Genomic DNA, 24,155 nt, shown 5'->3' with positions numbered 1-24,155 from the left:
TCTTGCCACAGATTCTCGATTGGATTTAGATCTGGACTTTGACTGGGCCATTCTAACACATGGATATGTTTTATTTTAAACCATTCCATTGTTGCCCTGGCTTTATGTTTAGGGTCGTTGTCCCGCTGGAAGGTGAACTTCCGCCCCAGTCTCAAGTCTTTTGCAAACTCCAAGAGGTTTTCTTCCAAGATTGCCCTGTATTTGGCTCCATCGATCTTCCCATCAACTCTGACCAGCTTCCCTGTCCCTGCTGAAGAGAAGCACCCCCAGAGCATGATGCTGCCACCACCATATTTGACAGTGGGGATGGTGTGTTCAGAGTGATGTGCAGTGTTAGTTTTCCACCACATGTAGCGTTTTGCATTTTGGCCACAAAGTTCCATTTTGGTCTCATCTGACCAGAGCACCTTCTTCCACATGTTTGCTGTGTCCCCCACATGGCTTGTGGCAAACTGCAAACGGGACTTCTTATGGTTTTCTGTTAACAATAGCTTTCTTCTTGCCACTCTTCCATAAAGGCCAACTTTGTGCAGTGCACCACTAATAGTTGTCCTATGGACAGATTCCCCCACCTGAGCTGTAGATCTCTGCAGCTCATCCAGAGTCACCATGGGCCTCTTGGCTGCATTTCTGATCAGCGCTCTCCTTGTTCGGCCTGTGAGTTTAGGTGGACGGCCTTGTCTTGGTAGGTTTACAGTTGTGCCATACTCCTTCCATTTCTGAATGATCACATGAACAGTGCTCCGTGGGATGTTTGCTTTTAAAACTAAAGCAGCTGTTCCAACAGCTCACAGTGTGAAAGAACAGCTAATGCAGCACAACATCCCCCTTTTTTTGGGAAACAAGTTGCTGGCATCAGATTTTGGGTGTTTTAATTATGTGTGTGTGTGTGTGTGTTTCAGAATAAAAAAATTAAACATATATATAAAAAATAACAGTTACTGGTGACTGAAGGTGATGCTTATAGCATCTTATTAAAAGAAGAAGTGAAGTAAAACAGTGGAAAACAACTTTTTTGTATAATGTTGCAATAATTCATTTTTTCCATCATCACTTAAATTATAATAACTATTCATTATCATAAACATTCAGGTCTTTAACCATCCTCTGTGATTTGTTTCCATAGTTATTTAAGCACAGAACTAATTAACCTGTTTGCTTTGTAACCATAAAGCACCCTATCGTGGCTTCTAAAACAATCCAGCACTAAAAGCATAGCAGTGGGACATAAAGGTGGTCAGTTCTTTCTCAGAAGTGGGTGTTAAGCAGGATCTCAATGATTTACATTCTTTGATAAAATCTGTGATCCCTTCATCTCCCAAAACCAAAAGGTTTGCATTTATCACTTCACAGATGTGATGAATGTGATATAGCTCACACAGAATAGCCTTATAACAAATGTACCTTAGTTGCATATATAAATACATACTGCACTGTTAACGTGCTGCTATATAATATCTCAAAGGGAATGTTTACTCTGGCAACCATAGGGGGTTTGTTTTGGAGGGTGCAAATTAAATTTAATGAACTGCATCTACTTATATAAGGTAATCATTCAAAGTGATGCTCACTATTTGAGATTTAAAAATATTTTCTGTGTATACCGTCTATACAAATATAAATTATTGCTGTTATTTGTTTTCACAGACCTCCTGCCGAAGTCAGCGAGTGTGATTCCTTTTCACTGACAGTATGTTGCATGTTTTCATGATGAGAAAGTAAGTCAACACCACCTAGCCTGATCTAGTTGTAACACCTACCTCTCTCCCATTACAGCTGTTGAGCAAATAACCGAATGTTCCAGATGTATGCAAACATACAAAACACTTTCCTTTCAGCCATGTGTGCTACGTAACAAGGGGATGAGTCATACCTTATTTTGCTTTGCTACAGATTTTTTTCTCTGAGTGAGATTAAAAATCGTTAACAGAAACATTTGAGCAAATGCTTTACTTAAAAATATTGTTACTGACATTAGCAAGATTCTTACCATTATGCATTATGATTCCAATTCACTACCTTCTGTTGTTTTGTAAAAGATATATACCTCCTATACAGGTGTAGTATCATCATTAAAATCATTAAGTAAAGACTCCATCTGGCATACACAACAGTATCACAAAACACTTGTATCTGTTATACATAGAAGACCATTTAACAACTTTTGTCTTAATTTTAATTTCAGAGACTATATACAGGTTCCTTTGCAGTAGCTATGAATAAGTAAAATGAGACATGGTAGTGGTAATGTAATATAAAAGTGTAGGTATCTCAGTTCAACCACATTCACTGTTCACCAAATTTCCTTCAGTAACATCCCATAGACAACATGAAAATGGAGTCTGAAATAATAGCTACATTCCCTTTGCACAAACAGCTCAGTATGGTGTTACAAAGTCATACCTGCTAACAGCTGATGGAGGCCTCCGTCTCACCTACATGTTCCAGTGTACAACAAAGAGCAGAAAAAGCCCCTCTTCGTCCCCGCTGGAGTAGTCAGTGAGTTAACTGCAGCAGCAGTTGGTGAGGGGGAAAATACACCTGGGTGAGGAGGCAGGGACGGGGTACTGTATCAGCTTACCTGTCTGATAAGGATAATGGTTCCTTCTAGAATCATCTTGAATTATTTACATATAGAAGAGTAGTGTGTTTGTGTGTGTGTGTGTGTGTGTGTGTGTGTGTGTGTGTGTGTGTGTGTGTGTGTGTGTGTTGGTAATTAAATCCCAAACTGTTCTGAGGACAAATGTTTGTTTAAAAGTCACTTTATTCATCATACATTGTTGATAATGTAATCATAGTATGGACAAATATGTCACACATTAAAGGAAAAAAGTTCCATAGAAAGGACAAAGGAGATGATTCAGTTGGTTTACTCCAATTTATAGACAACAACATCATTAACTGGTATTTAGGCATGTGAAAATTTGGAAAATATAATAATACTATCCTTTTTTTCTTCTTTCTGTGAGTTAGATAATAATATTTATACCTTTCTCTTATCTATATTTTAAAAAAAGAAGTTGGAAAGAACAGCTTATCTTAGCATAAAAAACAGAGACTGGTAGGGGAATTGCTTGGATAGAAGCCAGCCTCTATTTGAAATGCTGACTAATCAACATTATATCTTGTTTGTTTATTACATACATGTATCGTTGTGAAGTATAGTGAACAGACTTTAAGGAATCGCTGCATCCAGCCAAGAAATAGCAATCTGTAAAACAATGTGTCATATTTATATTCTGCTCTTTTATACTGATTAAAAAAGTGGGGTTGTATTTGTTACTCACAAGTTAAGTTTTTCATTTGTGAGAAATTAGTCTGTGTGCAAAGCTCACACAGACTAACTGTCACGGTTGTCGTCGTTTGAGTTTCTTGTGTCTCTGAGTTTTTGTATTATGATCTTAGTTCTTTTTGTTGCCCCAGTTTATTCTTTAGTCTAGTGTCTTAGTTTGGCTTTCTTGTATTCTCTTTAGTTTTCTGAGTATTGAGTAGCTGCCCTCTGTGTCTCCTTGTTATTGTTCTCTGTGTTTCTTAGTTGCTCTGTCTCCCCTAGTTAAGTCTGCATCTATGTTACATTTCCTGTTTTACTTTGAAAGTCTGTGTCCTACGTGAATGTATTGAGTTTCGCTTCCCTTGGGTCTCGTTATGTCCAATTTCTCCCTTCTGTGTCTCATTCCCCTCGTTATTTCCCGGTGTATTTAAGCCCTGTGTTTCCCTGTGTCAGTGTTGCGATCTCCCTCATGCTGTGTGTGTTTTGTTACATTCTTCCCAGTTTAGGTTTTGTAGAGTTTTGTGTTCAGCAATAAAAGCTGCCATTTTGAGTTCAGTCCTGTTTCCAGTGAGTTTGCGTTTGGGTCCAATTCCTGCCTGCATACAGCCGAATCATGACACTAACTGCTTCCCATGTTTTAACAAAAATAACAATCAGTGTTTTACAATATTGTATGTTAACAGCTGGCAGTGGGGGCTTTATTTGACTTTACTTGTGTAATGATTTAGTACTAACTAAACTCTACCCATACAAAGCATTCTTCTTCTTTTTCGCCTCATGTCCAGAAAGAACCTGGCTTCGCTGTAGTGATGAAATCCCTGCAGAGACAACCGTATGGTAGTGAAGATGGTGGAAATAATAGTTAAATGTTGTAGGGTTCACTCACCTGGAAAAGCACTGAGCATATAACAGCACGTCCATGTTTTTAGTGAGAATGTGTTCAAATTAGTCTCCTTCAAAATTACTGAAAATGGAATAAAAACACAGACGGAGGTTGCAGTGGCCCCCAATGGACCACAGTTGCTATTTGGCCCAATCTGCCTCTCTCTCTCTCTCTCTCTCTCTCTCTCTCTCTCTCTCTCTCCCCCACACCCCTTAATTTCATCTGCTCCTCTGCACCACCAAACTTTCCCAACCAAAATGAACTTTTAAGAAAAACTGACCCTTTTAATACTTTCCATGCGTCACGCGAAAAAATTAGTTTAACTTCAACCATTTTTTTATTACACTGCCAGACAAAGGGACAGTGACGTTTTAATCTCCCTGCCAATATTGAGATGTTGTCTTTAGTGTTTCATCCACGTACAGGAAAAGCAGCAAAATAAAATTACCTGCAGAACATGCCTCATGCTCTCATTGTTGCTGGACTGAATATGTAGTGTATGGGCGATCTCTGAAGGTAGTTTTTCAATTGCAATTCATGGTGTAAAAGCTCTTACTTTTCTATTTAAATTTTAATACACTTAGCTTTTACTCTATGCCTTTTATGTCTCTCATTCAATTAGTTAAATTTGTTATACCATATATACCTTAAGGGGGCCTTTTCTAGCGCTCATAAGCTGCCTCACTGGTATTTTCTTTCTATTCCAGTTTAATCCTGGCCGCAGTAAAAATTCCCAGTAAAAGAAAATTTGGGAATTTTGAAAGTATTTTAAATTTCACCACATACGTCTGAAAACCTGGCGATTGCAGCACGTTCATGTGCACTGATGCAACAATCAGTGCTTTTGTGATGTTTATGAGCGCTGTGTGTACATTTGTGTGTAAGAGAGGGAGTGTGTTGGTGGAGCTGCTTGAAGGAGAGCAGTAGTGATGGAGCCTGAAAGCCCTGCAGCGCAGCTGTTCTCCCAGTGCATCGTCAAATTCGCTGCTGAGCCCACAACACACGCTCAGCCTTAACCCCTGCTCACACACTCTCCTCTATGAATCTTCGTCCCTCTTTGTTGTTTTTCTTCATCCACTTTGTCTGCTTAGCTAAAGCTCTTCACTCAAACCTTTATATTTCTTTAAATTGCTCATTGAATACTATTTGCTTCAGCTGTCTCAATAAACTATAGCACCAATGTGATATGGATATACTTTGACATCTCTTTGATTTCCACTTTTTTTTTGTTGCATATATAATCTCAGCCCAACCCAGACCACTCACAGGGTGGTTACCAAATCCTGTCCTGAGCATTTGAATGACTGAGTGCTCTGTTAATAATTCAATCACAAATGCCATGCTTTTGTATCATGCACTGTCAATGGGTGGGACCTTTGAGTGACAGGCAGCATTCTGATAGAAGGGCAAGCACCATGTCATCATGGTGACTGCAGAATGTTTTAAGGAAATGGAGTGATAAGAGCAGAGTGGAAAAGGCTCAAGCCTGAAGGAACGACTGGTATTAAAGAGAAGCACCAACATTTTTGTGTGTGCAATATATGTACATATATATATATGAATGTGAGAATAATTTGTGTGCAAGTGTACTCGTGTTCATATGTCAGCATGCCTGAGTACATATGCACATTACGTATGTTGATCTGTATACGTGTGTACATCTGTATCTTCTGTCTATGCCATTAAGCATTCAAAGCCAACGATGATGAATCTCTTTTTTTGCTTTGTGCTCGTGCAACCACACACATGTTGTGTGTTATTTAAAGGCATTGTTTCAAAAGTGGTGGCTTTGCTCCTCTTTTTCTGCCAGAGAGATTAAAAATAGAAACATTTATGATCTCTGAATGTACTTTCCCTCCAGGAAGAGTGCAACTGTGGGTGTCAGACATTGGCTAAACATCACCACGTGGTGTTGTCTTCCCATGCCACCATTGGCTGGCACCTGTGGGGCCCTGTGAAGCAAAGCTTTTCTGACAGGACCCAGGAGCCCAGAGGAGTTGCTGGAAACTGAGAGAAGGACAACGTCGGTGGAACCAGGATAGCAGTAGGAGGCTCAACTGATGGCATCAGCTTGGCTGTGAATGCACAGGTGCTGAGACCTGACTCCGAAGCTACAGAAGAGCGAAGGAATCCATAGAGATCATCTGATGACTGTAAAGATCAAGTGAAAAATGAAACAGGGACAGTCGAGGGGCTGATCAATTGTAGTAGTTACACTCTCAGCTCACACTTCAGTTTGTTTGGATCCTGTTGGAGTTACTAAATACTTGTTTGGTTTCTCTGTGAAGTGACCAAATAATTTATCTTTGAATAAATATGTTATTCTTCTAATGATTCCCCCACTATAACACCCCTGGCTGTTATAGTATAACAATAGTATAGAGGAACATTTTTTTTGGTTACATTCATACAACATTTATGGGGAGACAGTGTCCTCTGGTGTCTAATGTTTAGAATACTCTTGGCTGTGACGAAAGGACTTTCAAAATGGAGTACTGGAAAATAATGACTGTTCATATAGCATTTGCAACATTATGCCTTGCTGAAGCCTATACACACATACACACACATTTTTTGGCACGTGTCAGTATTATTTTCATCTTTTCAACTAAAAAAATTAAATAAAATTGCTCAATATATTGAGTTAATTATAAACTTATTTTCTGATATCTGCATATTGCATACTGTACACACGAAAACATTCAGAAATAACGATGGACAGTCTTTCCATATTTCTATCCTTTTTGTAATACTGCATGATCCAATATACAAACGGGTTCAAAGTGAAACTCAGTTAATGAGTAAGGAAGTCTGATTGACAGTTTAATACAAAATCCTGTCGAGCGATTTCAGCTTTTATGAGCTGCTGTCCGGTGGTTCTTTCAGCTGATGCCACAGAGACCGTTAAATGACCACATGATCCCGCCTGCATGCGTCATTTTCCCGTCTCACCGCTGTGGTGCGTTCACGGTTCAGACGTGCCGTTAGCTAGCGCTGCAGAGATGGGGTGAGCGTAATCCGAGTAACTTTAGAAATTACTGTATTGGCAGTTACACTGTTTCTCTTTCGAAGTTACTCAGATGCCTTGGGAGCCATCATTTCAAAATCTGAGCTGTTTTTACAGATCAGCACATGACAAACTGTTTCTGTGTAGTATGACCCGCACTTCCTGTGCTAGCTTAGGGTACAGTGATTGCATTTCCAAGGAATTTTTAAGGTAAAGACTGCTTAGTGAGTGCCATTTGATCAAAACAGAAATTGAAAGCTTACATATGCTGATCATTTTGCATTTGTTTATTATATCTGTATGTGTAATGTGTTGCTGAAGTTTTCTGCTTGATACATATTCTAAAACATTTTATAAAAGCACATTTATGATAATGACAAATGATAATACTGGGAGAGACATAACAGAGAGACGTGGCTCTCAATTCTGAAATGACATTTATGAGAGAACTTTAGATAGAAAGATGGTGAAAGTGTATCTACCAGGAGAGATGCTTTTTAAAATTATTTCTGTGCAAAGCGAGCAAACATTTAGACAGTCTGTATCAGGGTTGACTGAATATTCTGCACATTTTATGTCCATTTGAAGTTTGAAATGAAAGTTAATTTAGAAAACGCTTCAAATTAATTATAATTTATTATAAGTGCTGACATATGTTTTGATATGGCTGCTAAGTAAAATGATTTTCTTCTAGAAGGAGTCATCCTTTCGAATTTAAGCTTACCGTGTTGTTTAGTAATATCTAATAATAATAGTTATATTAAGTTCCAGTCTTAATAGCAAATGTAACATGGGCTTATATGTTGTAAAATGTAGTTGGTCTACACCCTGCCCCCTACACCTGAACTTCAGGTTCAGGTCCCCCACCAAAATATCGCAGACAAAAGAGTGCACCGAGTATTGATTTGTCTCCAAGACGCTATCGGTTCATACGGTAGAAATCGGTAGAAATAGACCAGTGTGATATCAAAGATTTTCCTCTAGATGGCAGGACAACCCTCCCCATAATTACAGGTCTGTCAGATGCTGTTCGCAAAGGCTGTAGATCAGGGGTGATTTTAGCCCATTTTTGGGGGTATGAATCAAAGCACCCCCAAAGATTTCTTACTTTTTTGACAATATTTGCTGTTTGTGTGACACACTACTAAAATATAAAAAAGCATTCAGTACTTGGTTGAGACGTAACATTTTAACAACAAAAGTATAGATTAGCTTTCTGAACAACACGATAAGAGAGGTTGTTATAATAATACAAATGATTCCTGATTGGTTTAATGCTTCAAGAGTTTTAATCTTGTTTTTGTTTTTTATCACCACATGCAGACTTTATACAGTGCACAAAGTATCAAAATCTCCAGCAAATCCTCCAGCAGGGTCTTCCTCTTCAAGAAGAAAAGGGGCTTTGTAGTTTTCACAATGGGTCACCACACCATGTAGCTCCATGAGAGTTTTTACACTGGTTCCCTTCTCACAACTCCAAATGAATTTGTGCCTCCTCCCAGGAACAAACTGTAAGAGAAATATGTAAATCACTACACTGTGGAGCTACACGGATCTTCCTCTTTTACCACAGTAAAATAAAAACGATGAAGTGGATGAGCTGGTAGATCTGTAAACAGAGGTGAGGAACCTTGACCTGAAGGTAGCTGAGAGTCCTCCATTGTATTATCAGAGTCTGGCAGAGGTGGAGAGGAATAACAATAAGGTTAAATCACTGCTTTTGGGTGGATAGAGTTTGACAATGAAGCTGTAGGGCTGGAGGGAGGTGTCAGAATTTGCAGATGAAAATTTAGCTGGCTCCCCGCAGATCCTCCAGAGGTCTATCAGAGTCTTCCTGCAAATGATACAGTTAATCCCCATCATTCTTTTCAGCATCATTAATATCTGGATGGCTAGCTGGAAAGTGAAAAGGTGTAAGCTTCTGTCTTGATGTAACCACCTTCAAAGATTTTTCCTTTCCTTCCATCTACCTTCCTGACTCAAGCATCCACCAGCATGATTAACATGGTCTTGAACACCTTGCAGTCTGATGAAACACTCCAGAGCAAAGTACTCTGAGGCAGTCTCCTCGACAGACTCACATCTTTGGCTTGGATGGAAGCCATCGGCCTGGGGAAGTGTTTTTGAATATAAAATAAGAAACATTTTTAGCACTATCAATGTAATGTATACTTTATTAATCCGCGTAGGGAAATGACTTCTCTGCATTTAACCAATTCACTCAGTGAAGCAGTGGGCAACCACCAATCCAGCGCCCGGGGAGCAGTGTGCAGGGACAGTACCTTGCTCAGGGGTACCTCAGGGTAGCCGTTCAGTGGATTCTTCTGATCACTCTACCTACTGAGCTATCCCTGTCATCTTCTTTCAATCTCGAATGTTAACAGACACAGTTATTTCCTCTTTTTCTTTATCCACAAATCGCTTAACCACTCCAAATGAGGTAAGTTTTAACACTACCCAATCACAAAAGACCTCTTCCCAGAGTCTCACCCACCAGCTACAGACAGAATCCCCCTTGGACATGTTTCCCCATCTTCCACTCATTGGACAAGACTCTGAGCACCACTCATCTAGAAGAGACTCTGTTGGTAGCAACTAGATATGGCAGAGAAATATCACAGCCTTCCTGAGCCTTCAGTTGTGTCACAAACCAAGGACGAGGAAGGCATCATTTTGATTTTTAGGCGCTCCTCTTCCTTGTTAATGTATTTATTCACACTCTAAGACAAGAGTTTTTTGTTTTGTTTTTCTTAACCTTATCACACTGGTAGACTGCATGCACTCACCCATAACTAAATAGGCAGGACATGTGGTTAAACACAGTTCTATGATTTGTAGGAGGGATAGAATTGAACTGATGCTGTAACACAGACACATTTTTTTAAAATTACCCTTTGGGACCTTTCACAACCTTTTGTGACCTTAGCTGTCAAAACATAGTCTGGTAAAAGGTATATAGTTTAGCTGTATGCCGTTATATTTTAGCAGCAACGCCCAGTGCACGTCACTAGGTTCCTCCTACTTTGTGTCTCTCAGCGTGTGTGTGTGTCCCTGTGCATCCATGTGTGTGCATGCCTGGTAGGTTAAATCCAGTTTCTCCTCGTTTCTATCTCTCTTTCTGCCTGCCTCTATAACTCACACACTCACACTAGCTTTGCTCTTTGGCAACACACACACACACACACGCACACACACATATTAAAACCACACATTTTCAACAGAGGATTGTAGTTGGTCCATTTTTCTGGTGCTTTAAAACTCAATATATCGCCTTCATGGAGGATTACCACAAACCTGACCAGCAGACAGTGCAAGCACTGAGGAACATCGCCAACCGCCTCCGAATCAACTCGATCAAGGCAACAACTGGAGCGGGCAGCGGGTACGTTGCATTTACTGATTCTTGCACACGAGCTTTGCTGTAAGATTGTAAATGCACTGCACGTATAAACATAAGAAATGTGTGCATAACATAATGCAAAACCTAGTTTTCCTTTGCATCGTGCACTCATCAACAGAAATAGTCACACCCAATGAACTATGCATGAACAGATTAGGATGTAAGGAACAATGTGTTCTGCTTTTGTTCTTCTCCTTTGACAAATTTAGATTTGGCTGAAATAATTTTAGTATTTTATTTCAAAAAATGTAAATATCTACATTGTGTTATTTCCGTGTAATTATACTTTATTTATGGCATATTAGATATACACAATGGTTTTAAAAAAATTCCAAATCTTTTAAATTGATGTGCAAGCAGAAATGAATGAAAAACATGAACAGATCTGGTTGACATCAACAGAATTTAGGTTATTTGATTTTTTTTACATTTACTTTGGTTACAAGATAATAATTGTCTATAATCATCTATTTTACTAGATACCCCTATGAACAATTCAACAGAGCAGACTACCCTGTATAGTATAATGGTGGGTGAACTGTACGTAGCAATAGACTCGAGTACTGTGTGGCCGCTGCAATCATGCGATCCTCTTCAATGGAAATTTCAATGAAAAGCTGCCTGTATTCTTTAATATAATTTCTCCTTAGAGCTCTTATTGATTATGAATGTCTAATTTTGAATAGCAAGCAAATTATTTTATCGGAGCCTAACTCCACATTGCACAATTCTGCAGTGATATGAAAAGAAAAACACTGAGCACCGAGAAATATTACTTGACTTAAAATATTCCAAGACTTATTAGAATTAATGACTTATTGATCTCGAATGCTTGGAAAGATGGAAAGGATAGCAACGAGCTGAACACGCCAAAATACTTGCCTTCAGACTCCATGGAGCTGGAATTTGTGATTTCTTTGTGACAGAAGTTGGCGGTTTAATAAAATGCATTAATGCCAATTATTTATAGATGCAACATATTTTAATGCTACAATTAATTATGGGCAGTATATACTAACAGTTTACGGGTCTCTGTGCGATTGTCTTTGCAAAAGCAATTTGAAGTGGTGTTTTTGACTTTTTTGTGTTGCACTCTTTTGAATAGAATCTTCATTTGGCATCTCAAGCTGAAATTTTAGCTAATTAAGTGTGCTTTGTGATAGCTTTACCTACCGTGATACTGCAGCCTTTTGGGACAGTACCATAAATATATAGCTATAGTGGATTTTATGCAAATACAGTAGGCTACTAATAATACACATATTAAAGTTTAACCTGTATTTTCTGTGTTTTTGAGTTTGCTGTTTATTTGGATTCATTTTAACAGCACCCTCTCATACACTGTACAGATATCCCACGTCATGCTGCAGTGTGGCAGAAATCATGTCTGTGCTTTTCTTCCACACTATGAAGTACCGCCCTGAAGACCCAAGAAACTTCAACAACGACCGCTTTATCCTGTCTAAGGTGAGAGTCAGTAAGCGCCGCTGGTCTGAATATGAGAGCTTCTGTTCCTTTTGTAATTGTAATGCCTTGCTTCTTTTCACTTCTATCTCAGGGTCATGCTGCTCCTGCGTTGTACTCCATATGGGTTGAAACAGGTTTTCTCAAGGAGAGCGAATTGCTCAGTTTATGCCAGGTTGACTCTACCCTGGAGGGGCACCCAACCCCCGTAAGCCGCCACATACTATACCTATAACACACCTCAGGACTCAAAGAGCACAAACTCTACTCAGAGTTTATTGATTTATTTGATTTGTGTACATTTCAGAAACAACAATTTGTGGATGTCGCCACTGGATCGCTGGGGCAGGGTCTTGGTGTGGCCTGTGGAATGGCTTACACTGGGAAATATTTTGACAAATCCAGGTAATTCCTAGTCCACACGCAATACACAAAACACCTATGGGAAAAAAAGGTGTTTTTGCAGCTTTCCATGAAAATATCAACTCAGTTGTTTAAAGTATGGACACAGCGTTGCATCGTATTTTTTTTGTAGTGCTTTGAATTAGGATTTTCCACATTCTGTGGGTGTATACTGCAGCTACATGATCTGCTCTAACAATTCTTCTGCTCTAATAATCACAGGCGCAGCAGTTACGCCTGAGATATTTTTACCACCCAGGCAGATTTCATTTTGGAGTAAAATCCTGATAGTATGCCTTAGACTGTTTATTTGTTTTAAGTTGCCACAAAAGTGGAACGCTGTCATACTTTAATATTCCTTTGTATAAGCAGCTACTTTGATGACATTTGATTCATCTACTAATATTTCAGACTGTGTGTGATTAATAAGTGAATAACAGTACAAAAAATGGTCTTAGTTAAACACTATTTGGCTCTTATGGCAAAGTAAGTTACAAAGGTAGGTGTGAAATTAAATAGTCACATCTCAGCCCTCAGGAAGCTTTAACATGTCACAGCTGATTACCCATCCAGGTGTCAGATAATGGTGATAAAACAAGCCTGACTGGAAAGGCGTTTTCCTCAGATATGACTTTTTTTTCTCACATGCACAACACATCACCCTCATCTACACAAACATAAAACACAAATACAGTATGCACGTCATAATCATGTAATCTTGGCTTGTTCTCCAGTTACCGTGTCTTCTGTCTGCTGGGGGATGGTGAGATGTCGGAGGGGGCTGTCTGGGAGGCCATGTCATTTGCCTCCTACTACCAGCTTGACAACCTGGTGGCCATTATGGACATCAACCGTCTTGGCCAGAGTGACCCTGCACCCTTGCAGCATCATGTAGAGAAATATCAGAAGCGTTGTGAAGCCTTTGGGTAAAATTGCATATGAGAAATCCATACTGATTTAGAGGCTGGTTAGCATCCGTTTATGGTATAAGCTCTGAAGGAAGACTGTATTTTCCTGTATTTTCTGTATTTCACATATTTACGTATTTCTTATTTCCTATATTTCACATAAATATGTGTGAAACATACCGAAAGCCTTTTAATGTGTGTATGTCCATAGCTGGCATGCTATCATTGTTGACGGACACAGCGTAGAGGAGCTTTGCAAGGCTCTGAGCCAGCCATGCCACCAACCCACTGCCATCATAGCCAAAACCATTAAGGGCAAAGGCATTCCAGGTAAATATTGTCTTTCATCTTCGCACCCTTTGCCCTCATTTTAAAATAAATGATATTCAAAAGTACACTGCAGTTTTGCAGTCTGAATGGCACCTACCAAGTAATGTATGTGTGCATATGAACTAAATGAACATAAGAGCATTTTTTTGTGTTTTCAGCTGCAGAGGATAAGCTGGGTTGGCACGCCAAAACTCTGCCCAAAGACATGGCTGAGATGGTCATGAAGGATCTGCAGAGCCGTATCATGAGTAGCAGCAAGCACCTGTACCCACCTGCTCCTATTGAGGACTCCCCACCTGTCAGCCTAAGAAACATCAGGATGCCAAGCGCACCCAGCTACAAGGCTGGAGAAAAGGTCTGTAAAGTGGACATGAATACAAATACTTTATTATCCAGGTAGCAATGAATGAATGAATGAATCCCGAACAACAGTGTCTACAAAAAAGTTGGAATGTTGTATGAAATGTAAATAAGTTTGGATCAGACATTTGCAAATCATACAAACTCTGTGGTTAACTGAAAATATTACAAAGAAATGCACAGAAACTGTGAAGTTTGAGCCAAGTATGGGGTGGCTGTAGCTCAGGAAGTAGAGCAGGCCATCTACTAATCGGAAGATTTGTGGTTTGATCCCTGCCTGCTCCAGTCTGCATGCCAAATATCCTTGGGCAAGATACTAACCGATGCATCCACCAGAGTAGGAATGTTAGATGAAAAGCAATTAAGCATAGAAAAAGGTGCTTGTATGATAGGTGTGACTAAAGCATGTTTTATAAAGTGCTTTGAGGGCTCTGGGAGAGTAGTAAAGCACTATATAAGAATCAGTCCATTTAACAATTAATTATGGAAACTAATTCAGTGCAGGGACAACAAAAGGGGAGGTTAGACATGATCACCACTCTGTGGGAATCTACATAAGCAAAATGATATGTTAGAGCATAAATTTAAGTATAAATAAAAGAATAAATATGTGTAAGATGTGTATGATCAAGACAAGAATTCAAAAGCAATCATACTTGAACTTGTGCATCTACGAAGTAGCAATTAAAACCAATTGGTATATAAATATATCATGTTTGATTGTAGCAAATGTTTTGAATTTGAAAAATAAAAGCATAGACAATGTTAACCAAACCAACTTTTGTTAATATAAGAACAGTAAAATGTGGTTTGTGTTCATCATTGAGAGTCTTGGTTTGGTTGTGGTTTGGTTGCTGCCTAAAGTCCATATTATTCACACCCCCTTCAAAAGCTTGTGGTTTCAACTGCCGCCCAATACACAAAGCACTGGTTTCCTGCAGCCCCTTCTGCAGGTGGTTGGCCCACAGGAGGGTGGACCCATGTGGTTGATCCAGGCCCCATGAGCTAAGGCCTGGGAACCAGGTGCTCAGCAAGCCTGGCTTTTGGGGAACGGGGCTCATCTGTGTCTAGATTTTTCTACACAGAGGTGCTCTTGATCTGGTCCATCACCCAGAACTAAACTGCCTTGGAAGACCCAACCAGGGCAAAATGCCTCGAAAACATAGCTCCTGAGATCGCTTAGGCATGCAAAACACTCCACAGAAGTAAAAAGATTGATGATTGATTCATTTGGCCTCCTTTTCTCTGCAGATTGCCACGCGGAAGGCATACGGAATGGCACTGGCCAAGCTGGGACGCTACAATGAACGTGTTGTGGCCCTTGATGGAGATACCAATAACCTCACCTACTCAGAGATCTTTAAGAATGAGCATCCCAACCGTTTTGTTGAGTGCTACATAGCTCAGCAAAACATGGTATGATCTTTGGTCAAATTTATGCCTTTTTCTTGATAAAAAATATTTCTTCAAAAACAGATGTGAATCCTATCATTCTGTCACTTTTAGTTTAATGCTATCATTTCATTTTAAATGTAACAGAGTTGCTTTTTAATAGCGATTCTTCTCAGTAAACTGCTCTGCTGTCTGCACAACCTAGCTTGCCACAGCTGCAAAACTGAGCTTATGTTATTAAATTATAGATGGCTTGTCTGTACCTGCCCTGTAATATAAGGATAGTCACATAAAAAACTCAAGTTCCTCCTTTTACATCAATGTGGCAGCTGCTGACACCAGTGGTTAGAAAACCCCTTTATTTTGCTTCGGTCAACATTTTATCAGATCCTAATTTGAAGAGAGAGAATCGAATTCTAATTTCTTGTCTTTTCATGTCCCCAGCAGCAGCCTGCTTCAATGTAGGTCAGGCATTTCCATGACGATAAGCAGTCATGACAAGTGTATTCAGAAGTAAAATATTAATCACTACAGAGGGTGGGACCATCTGGCTGAATGCATGAGAAAAGCCAAAAGTTCAAGGGTACAATAAACTGTCGCTTATCGAGATGAAATTCCAAAATAATGCAAGACTCACCTACACTGAAAAAAAGGAAATTGGTTGGTTGTTGCATTTACAAAAGTCTAACTTGTAATTTGAGCAAAATAATTTCATGTTTCTATGGTAAATGTAATTAAAACATGTAGGATCTGTTTGAAATTCAACAACTTAATTTGTTCTTGTTGAGATGACATGTCAAGGACAAACAGAAAATTCTGTTTCAAGCCTTGTAATCATAGCTTTCCTACTTTTGTTAAGCCTGGAAGGACAGCTTTGTGGTGTGGTGGTTAGCACTGTTACCTCACAGCAAGCAGGACCTGGGTTCAAATCCACAATCCAGCTAGTTTGCAGTGGGTTTTCTCTTGGTACTCTGGTTTCCTCCCACAATTAAAGTCATGCAGGTATATTAGTTAGGTTAGTTAGTGATTCTAAATTACCCGTGAATGTGAGTGCAAATGATTGTTCATCTCTATGTGAAAGATTGGCGACCTGTCTAGGGTTAACCCTGACTCTGGATTATTCCCCTAGCCCTCCTGCAACCCGAAAAATGATAGAGTGGAAGTGACAAAAATTGTGAAAGATTAAAATACTGAGTTGTGTTGATTTAACTCAGTTGTTTAATTGTCTGCCAAAGCAAAACAATTGTGTGCAACCAATGTCCACAATTGAATTAAGTAAATCCAACATGTTCTGTTTCTCAGTGTACAAAAACTTAATTAGTTACAAACAAAAACAAATGGAGTTTTGTTGAATTCATTTATGTAACGTCAGATGTTACTTTTGAGAAAGAAGAGAAGATGTGGGACTGTGGAAAGGTTTGGAGACAGGACAAGGGAAATTATTTGTAAGAGGAGGTATGCCACTGATCCTGTCCATATGGTAAAATAAGCTTCAGAGATTTTTGCAAAACGTTCTGCTTACTGTGGTCTTTAGTTCAAAGAGGCCTTCAAATATGGTTTGCACTACAGATATTTTACCCTCTGGGTGATCTTTTTGTGATGACGTTCTTGCAGCCTGTGTCTCTTTAGTTTGGCACATGAAGGTTTCCTCGCTCGCAAAGGTACTAAGAATGATTTCATTTCCCAGGTCAGCGTTGCGATGGGATGCGCTGCCCGAGAGAGGAATGTGGTATTTGCCAGCACTCTCGCTTCCTTTTTCACTCGCGCCTATGACCAGCTTCGTATGGCAGCAATCTCAGAAAGCAACATCAATCTGTGCGGCTCTCACTGCGGTCTGTCCACCGGTCAGTAGACTGCTGCCAATGAGCAATTCACGTGAAAACCCTTCTCATACATGTCACCAAACCCACACCTTCACAAATTCACCCTCGTTCCCTCTGCCACTTCAGAGCACCCAGTTCCTCAGAATATATCCACAGCCTCCTTAATAAATTCACAAGTGTATACAAAGAAGTCTGTGTCAGTTTGTGAGTTGTTTCAATCCTTTCTATTTTTCCCCTCTAATGCTGTGTTTTCCTTGCCATTTACCCTCCTTGACCTTACAGCTATTACTCAAACTTCCCCCTTTTCTCCTTTCGTGTCTGCCCTGGAAGCTGTCAACAGGGAACCAAGTGTCCCTCTGTTAGTGCAGGTACACTGCATGCAGCCGAACTTTATGCTTGTGCACCTGCATGCTTCAGCTCACCTAACAAGTGGATAACTTTTGAAGATTTCCTCAGTGTTGAATGCATAAAATCAACTATAAATGTGTATGTTGCAGGAGAGGAGGGCCCTGCCCTGATGGGTCTGGAGGACGTAGCTATGTTCAGGGCCCTTCCCACAGCAACCATTTTCTATCCCTGTGATGGTGTGTCTACAGAGAAGGCTGTGGAACTGGCTGCAACCACAAAGGTACTTAAACAAAAATGGCAACGTTACAGCTCCCCTACATGATCATCTATTCCAGTAATGATCTTTTCATTTTCCTTTTCATTTAGGGTGTTTGCTACATCCGAACCAGCCGCCAAGACTGTGCTATCATCTACAACAGCAATGAGGACTTCCATGTTGGACAGGCAAAGGTGAGACGCTATTTGTGCTTCTCTTAAGACAGTGAGAGATAAACACATGAGGCAGAAATGGCAGATTATTGTTCCAAAATAATCACTCGAAACACTACAGCTTATAGTGTTTAAGAGCTTCCTTCTCTTTGACAGGTGGTGTACCAAAGCAAGGACGACCAGGTCACTGTGGTGGCAGCTGGAGTGACTTTGCACGAGGCCCTTGCTGCAGCTGAACATCTAAAGAAAGGTCCGCAAGATATGTGCCAACACATCCAGAACAATTACAAGAAAAAAACATTGTAATCTGCTGCTAGCTGGTCAGATTTATATCTCTATTTTTTATTTAGAATGTATCTGTTAGACCATTGCTGTTCCTTAGAATAGGTTTTGAATGGTTCTGTGTTCAGTTTGTCATGTAAATGTTATCCTGAACTTAGTTTTTGTGTTTCTTGCACAAACTATGCTTTCTTCATCAGGTTGGCAGAACTGCTATATTCTCCTATATTCAATCGCTGAGGCTCGGTTAACCGTATGATGTATCTTTATGCATTGTATTTTTCTACTAAAATTCATCTTCCAGAGAGGATCTCTGTCCGAGTGATTGACCCCTTCACACTCAAACCTTTGGATGTCAAAACGATCATCGACCACACACGTGCTACCAGGGGAAGGATCCTCACTGTCGAGGACCACTACTACGAAGGTAGGTTTATATAGAAGTTGCTTGGATTTTGCATATTGCATGCCTATTGCCATCCAAGCAGCAACAAGCTCAGTAGATATAATGCGGCTGCGCCTTGTCATTGGCGCATATCCTTGGGAGTGTTGTGGTGGCATGTTTCCATTGGTTCACTGATGTAGACGGGTTGTGCTGGCAATTGCTTATTGGCTGAGGGCTGAGACCGCCTGTCACGTGCCTTCATTGCAGGCAAGGTATTGGTACTGTGGTGCATTTTGTAAGTGCGACAGCCATGGAGGCAGAGTGCTGTCAGATTTCCTTAGCTAAGCGGGTGCCCATGGGGCTGACTGTGACCTAGATAGCACAGACAGCTCTGGCCTGTGCCTACTAAGAGAAAGGGGATGGGTGATGGCATGGACGAGGCTGGACAAAGGAAATCTAACAACTGTAATTTGTCTGATGTTGTGCATCTCATCCATTGTACATCTGGAACAGTTGTGATGCAACGTTCAAGGGGATCATTTTTACACTTAGCTGTAATGATTTTTTTGTTATCCCTTTATGTAATGTGTTCACAGAGGCTCAGTGTTTTTGGATACTGTAATGGGAGCCAAATATGCTTGAACTTCCCGCTCCATGTTTTTATTCTTGGACACAATTGGGCAGTACTTCAAAATTACAAATATAGTACTTGCTACATTATTACATCTATAAGAAATAATGTAAAACAATATCATTCAAGGGCATAATTTTTCTATATAGCTACCTTTATTTCATTTCATTTATTTACTTCTGAATTCAGGACTTTACACACACAGCCTGAGATGACCATGTTAGAAATGTCCCATCCTTAAGACATCACATTGACCAGACAGTTAAAAATGCATTTAAGTGGATTTGTCTTTCACATTTGTCTTTTATATATTCCTTTGCTGTTTTTCCACAGGTGGTCTTGGCGAAGCAGTGTCTTCAGCAATGGTCAATGAATCTGGCTTCAGTCTGCACCGTCTCGCTGTGTCCCACATTCCTCGCAGTGGAAAACCCCACGAGCTGCTGAAGATCTACGGTATCGACCGTGATGCTATTTCCCAGGCCATTCGCAAGATGGTCAGCAGCTCTACCAATGCCAAGTAACTTTCTCCCTGCAACCACCTACCTATCCAATTACACCCCTGAAGATAAGGCTAAGTAGTCAAGTATGTTTTCGATTCACATGGCCCCCAACTCTTTGATTTTGTTCACAGTGAATACCCCTAAGTGTGTAGGCTACTAAAGTAATGTGATTTTGTGCTGTACACATTAAAGTAGAGTTCCACGTTTGCCTTCCTTTTTGTGTATTTATCACCAAAAACTGAGACACACAAATCCATGCAACATGCATATCCTCACTGATAATACCAGCGTTGTTATAGACCCGTTTCAATGACAGAGATGTGGACATAACTGACATTTTCATTGGTGGATGCTCACTATTAAAAAAAAAAATCCGGTATTACATGTCTGCTGTGTGATGCTCTAATGTGTTCTTAATGCTCTTGGATTCATTCAACTGACAGTGGTTTTATATTGTTTTGCTATAGCTTGTAATACTGAGTGGGGCATAGTTTTTAAGTCGGTGTTTATCATAGAGTGTGTGTGTCAGACAGAAACTTAGTGAGTTGTTGTTGTGAAAGACAATAGGAAACAAAGTGAAAGAAATGTGTACACGTCATAAAGAGCAGTCATGCAGAGCCAGAATAAACATTCAGATGATTTGACTTTCATTTTTGTAGTTTTTAAATTTATTTCTATTCAGCATTGTCTTTTGTTATTGAAATTTCAGTTACCGTAAACCAACACACCTCAGTGTTCATTTGTGCTCTAGCACTGCTTTTGGACCTCAACAGCAGTGTAATCTTTACACAATGTCGAGCAAAGAAGAGCCACCCAGTGCTGATAGGCGGTATAGTGGGCTGTGATGTTGAATAGCTAGTTACGTCCAGCGTGTCAGCCTAAGAACACTTTCTTTGTTACTTGAAATTTTGTATGTACCATACTTTCATGTAATAAAGCCCTCTGCATTTGACTTTGACCATTTACAATAGTTTCTGTTCGCCTTTGTGTTGACGTGTGTTATTTAAGCACTGCTCATAAACAGCAATCTGCAACTATAATGGGAAAGTATCTATGAAATTTATGAATAGCCATCAGTTTCAGCATGCATTGGTATGAGACAGGCCCATCTTATGAAAGTCAGATGAACTTCAGTGTATTGGTATAACATACATTCACAAGATTGCAGAGACATTTATAGTGGAAAAAAAGAGGAAACTACAGTGTTTGTTTCTACGGTGACAAAAAACGTCGCCATCTCATCATCTTAAATACCACTTAAATAGCTTCCTGTAAATCCCCCCACTGTAATTTTAAAATCACTACCACCAGGTTCTCGTTCTCTCTCATAGCTTCCTGTTCAAAACAAACAAATGCATTTTTTTGGGACATACAAATCCCAACTTTCAAAAACATTTTAAAACATTGAATGAATTCTGAAGAAGTGCTCCTAAAACTTGTACTAGCATGCCCCCTACAGGAGCAAATAAAGAAAAAGAAATAATGACATCCACCACCACACAATTCACATCAGTCATAATCGATTAAAAAAGAGTTTAAAGTTTAGTTAAATGAAGATCAGTGCCATAATATAAGAAAACCCTTGTTTGCTTGTAGATCAAGCATTTTGACTGAACATATTTCCTCTCCATATTTCCCACTGGCCTTCTCAGCTCAGAGAGCTGTGTTTCCGTTTTGCTCCTCTAAGAGCAAATGTTATGATTCCACATCCATACGATAGTGTGTAAACTGAAATACACAATATTTAACCACAGTTAAAACAGTATATCCCCTAAGTATCTGAATATTCCATGTATTCTATAAAGTCTTATATTTAAAGTATTGTGGTCTTACCATGATATGAGTGGAGGTGCAACAAAGCAACAAATAGTGCAACAGCAAATCCCCAGTAGGTATCTAAGGAGAGTTTGATGGTAATGTTTAGCTTTTATACAAAACCTAAATATGGATGTAAAATTAGGATTCTGACTTTGATATAGCAGCAGGAAGTACCTCCTTTGTTGTAGGGCGCACCTTTACATCTTTTAGTATGGGCAGGCAGGCCTGAGCAGGGTAGAAAAGTCAACACAGACATTGTGACAAGCAAAACCTGCAGTGCATTATGTAAAATTACATTTTTCTTTTTGGAAAAAAAATTTCGCTTTAAATTTTTGTGTGGATTTTATAAAAAATTCTACTTACCAGTAAACATGCCCAGAATCTCAAACGCTATGGTGCAAAATATACCAAGACATACTGGAACTGTGAGTGCTGAAAGTGAAAGCAAAAATAATAAATGGGTCGTTAATCAGTCTTGGCTCAGCCAGGGGTTAATTACTTTGAACAGCGGCTTAAAAAGTGTAACTTACTTCGAAATGGCCTATAGGAAGCCATTCCACATCCCAGTCCAAAGCAGACTGAATAGAAATGGTAATATTTATCTGAAATGTTCAGAATAATAGGTTTCAAATGAATATTCTACATAAAGAAACATTTCTGCCAAATCTGTTGATAATAAATAAACATAATAAATATACATACAGTGTTGATAAAAGTCAAAAATTGACTTCTTTTTGTACTCCTGAAAAAGAAATGATCAATAGCTTGATGGATAAAAAATACAACATACTGCTGCTTGATAGGAAATAAGAAAAAAAATCATGTGAGAGAAAGTGAAAGCAGCAATAGACACACTGTGTAGACACATTGTTATATTTATAACAATGTGTCTACACAGAGCAAGAGCTACAATCGTAGATAGAAAACCTCAGCGAAAGGCAGAAACGCAGGTGTACACACCATTTCAGCTCAGCTGCTCCTGAAGTCCCCAGGCAGGTGTAGCTGAACAAAACAATCAGCATTCAGTAGACAACTTCCTCAAACTGCTGCCAAGGACCGTCACTACCAAGAATTACCACTGAACGGACGTCCCGCTGACACAGTTTTTCTTTCACATTCATGTGTGTCAAAGGTTAAAAACAATAAGACAGTGCTCTGTCACCTTGTGAAGTACTAGATTTGAATCATGTCCTCAGTTGTTTGGCATTCAAATTTTTACACAAAAAAGCCGACACTCTTTGCACTCTTTGATCACATGACCACAACCTGGTGTCAGTCAACGTAGTTCATGAGCAGATTTATGTCAGGGACAGATACCTTTTGACCATTTAACAAGACTTCTAAAAGTACTTAGAAGTACTTGCCAGTTACTTTTATAATAAACTTTTTCCATTCTCTAATAAAGAAGAACATAAACAAAATATTAAATATTTTTTGTGATTTTTTAAAATATATTAGCCCCCTTTTTTAGTTACAGATAGTTGCAGATTTGTCAGCTGCACATCCATGACCCAAATCTCCCATTGTATCACATCCCAAGGGCGCTCTATTGGATTGATATCTGATGACTGTGGAGGTCATTTGAGTACAGTGAACATGTACAAGAAACCAGTTTGAGATCATTTGAAGACGGTTATCCAGCTGGAAACAGTCAATAGAAGATAGCCACAGTGTAAACAGATGGACATGGCAAACAGCAGAATTCAGGTAGACTGTGGCATTTAAATGATGCTCAGTTAGTACTAAGAACCCCAAAGTGTTCCACTCTCACACCATTGCACCATCAGCATTAGCATGAGCAGCTGATACAAGGCAAGATGGATCCATGCTTTCATCTTATACCAAATTCTGTCCCTACCATCAGAATGTTTCAGCAGAAATGAAGACTTATCAGATCATGCAATGTTTTTTTTTCTTTCCCAATCGTCTATTGTCCAATTTCCTGTTCTTAGCTGCCAATTGTGTGGAACCCGGTGTGATCTTCTGATACTGTAGCTAATGTTCTTCAACGTTGCACGAGTTGTGCATTTAGAGATGCTGTTCTGCACATCTTAGTTGTGGTGAATTGCCATTTTAGTTACTGTTGCCTTCCTATGAGCTTGAAGCAGACATCAACCATGCTCACTGGATATTTTCTCTGTAAATCCTAAAGATGGTTGTCTGCAATAATCTTAGTCGAGCAGCAGTAAAATACTCAAACCAGCCTGCCTGACACCATCAATCGTAAAACTTAAATGAAATTCACCTAACTCACCTTTCTTCCACATTCTGATGCTCAGTTTGAACTTCAGCAGATAATATTGGCCATGTCTACATGCCTGGATGCATTAAGTTGCTGCCATGTGATTGGCTGATTTGATATTTGCGTTTACGAGCAGTTGAACAGGTGTACCTAATAAATAAAGTGACTGAAGATCATATTTCTATAATTAACTAATCTACTGTTCATTCGACAAGTGAGTATAACAAAAATACCCATAAATTCTAATAAAGATCCTAATAAATAATTATAGTTGCAGTTTCAC

At 39.4% G+C, this 24,155-nt stretch overlaps 2 protein-coding genes across 5 annotated transcripts; one reads left to right on the top strand and one right to left on the bottom strand.

The window, feature by feature from the left end:
* Positions 1 to 10,240: 10,240 nt before the first annotated feature.
* Positions 10,241 to 20,780, top strand: LOC146518454 (transketolase-like). Its single transcript, XM_085158472.1, has 14 exons — positions 10,241 to 10,543; positions 11,911 to 12,028; positions 12,120 to 12,233; positions 12,333 to 12,430; positions 13,162 to 13,353; positions 13,547 to 13,665; positions 13,824 to 14,020; positions 15,277 to 15,441; positions 17,105 to 17,261; positions 17,738 to 17,868; positions 17,955 to 18,038; positions 18,174 to 18,267; positions 18,601 to 18,723; positions 19,646 to 20,780. The coding sequence occupies exons 1-14, from the start codon at positions 10,437 to 10,439 to the stop codon at positions 19,831 to 19,833; spliced, it is 1,887 nt and encodes a 628-aa protein (XP_085014598.1). The 5' UTR covers positions 10,241 to 10,436; the 3' UTR covers positions 19,834 to 20,780.
* Positions 20,047 to 24,149, bottom strand: LOC146518453 (uncharacterized). Of its 4 annotated transcripts, none has more exons than XM_085158482.1 (7): positions 22,591 to 24,149; positions 22,333 to 22,372; positions 22,161 to 22,232; positions 21,994 to 22,062; positions 21,805 to 21,855; positions 21,646 to 21,708; positions 20,047 to 21,540 (listed from the first exon to the last, which is right to left on the bottom strand). In XM_085158482.1, the coding sequence occupies exons 1-7, from the start codon at positions 22,591 to 22,593 to the stop codon at positions 21,461 to 21,463; spliced, it is 378 nt and encodes a 125-aa protein (XP_085014608.1). In that variant the 5' UTR covers positions 22,594 to 24,149; the 3' UTR covers positions 20,047 to 21,460. The 4 variants fall into 4 exon arrangements, with proteins under 4 accessions (XP_085014608.1, XP_085014607.1, XP_085014610.1 ...); XM_085158481.1 differs by having other exon boundaries at positions 20,047 to 21,147; XM_085158484.1 differs by having other exon boundaries at positions 20,047 to 21,147; positions 22,333 to 24,149.
* Positions 24,150 to 24,155: the final 6 nt, after the last annotated feature.

Source organism: Neolamprologus multifasciatus, chromosome 5 (genome assembly GCF_963576455.1).
Source record: "Neolamprologus multifasciatus chromosome 5, fNeoMul1.2, whole genome shotgun sequence".
NCBI lineage: Eukaryota > Metazoa > Chordata > Actinopteri > Cichliformes > Cichlidae > Neolamprologus > Neolamprologus multifasciatus.
Note: the sequence above shows the minus strand (reverse complement) of the source record. Positions and strands in the feature narration are given on the sequence as shown.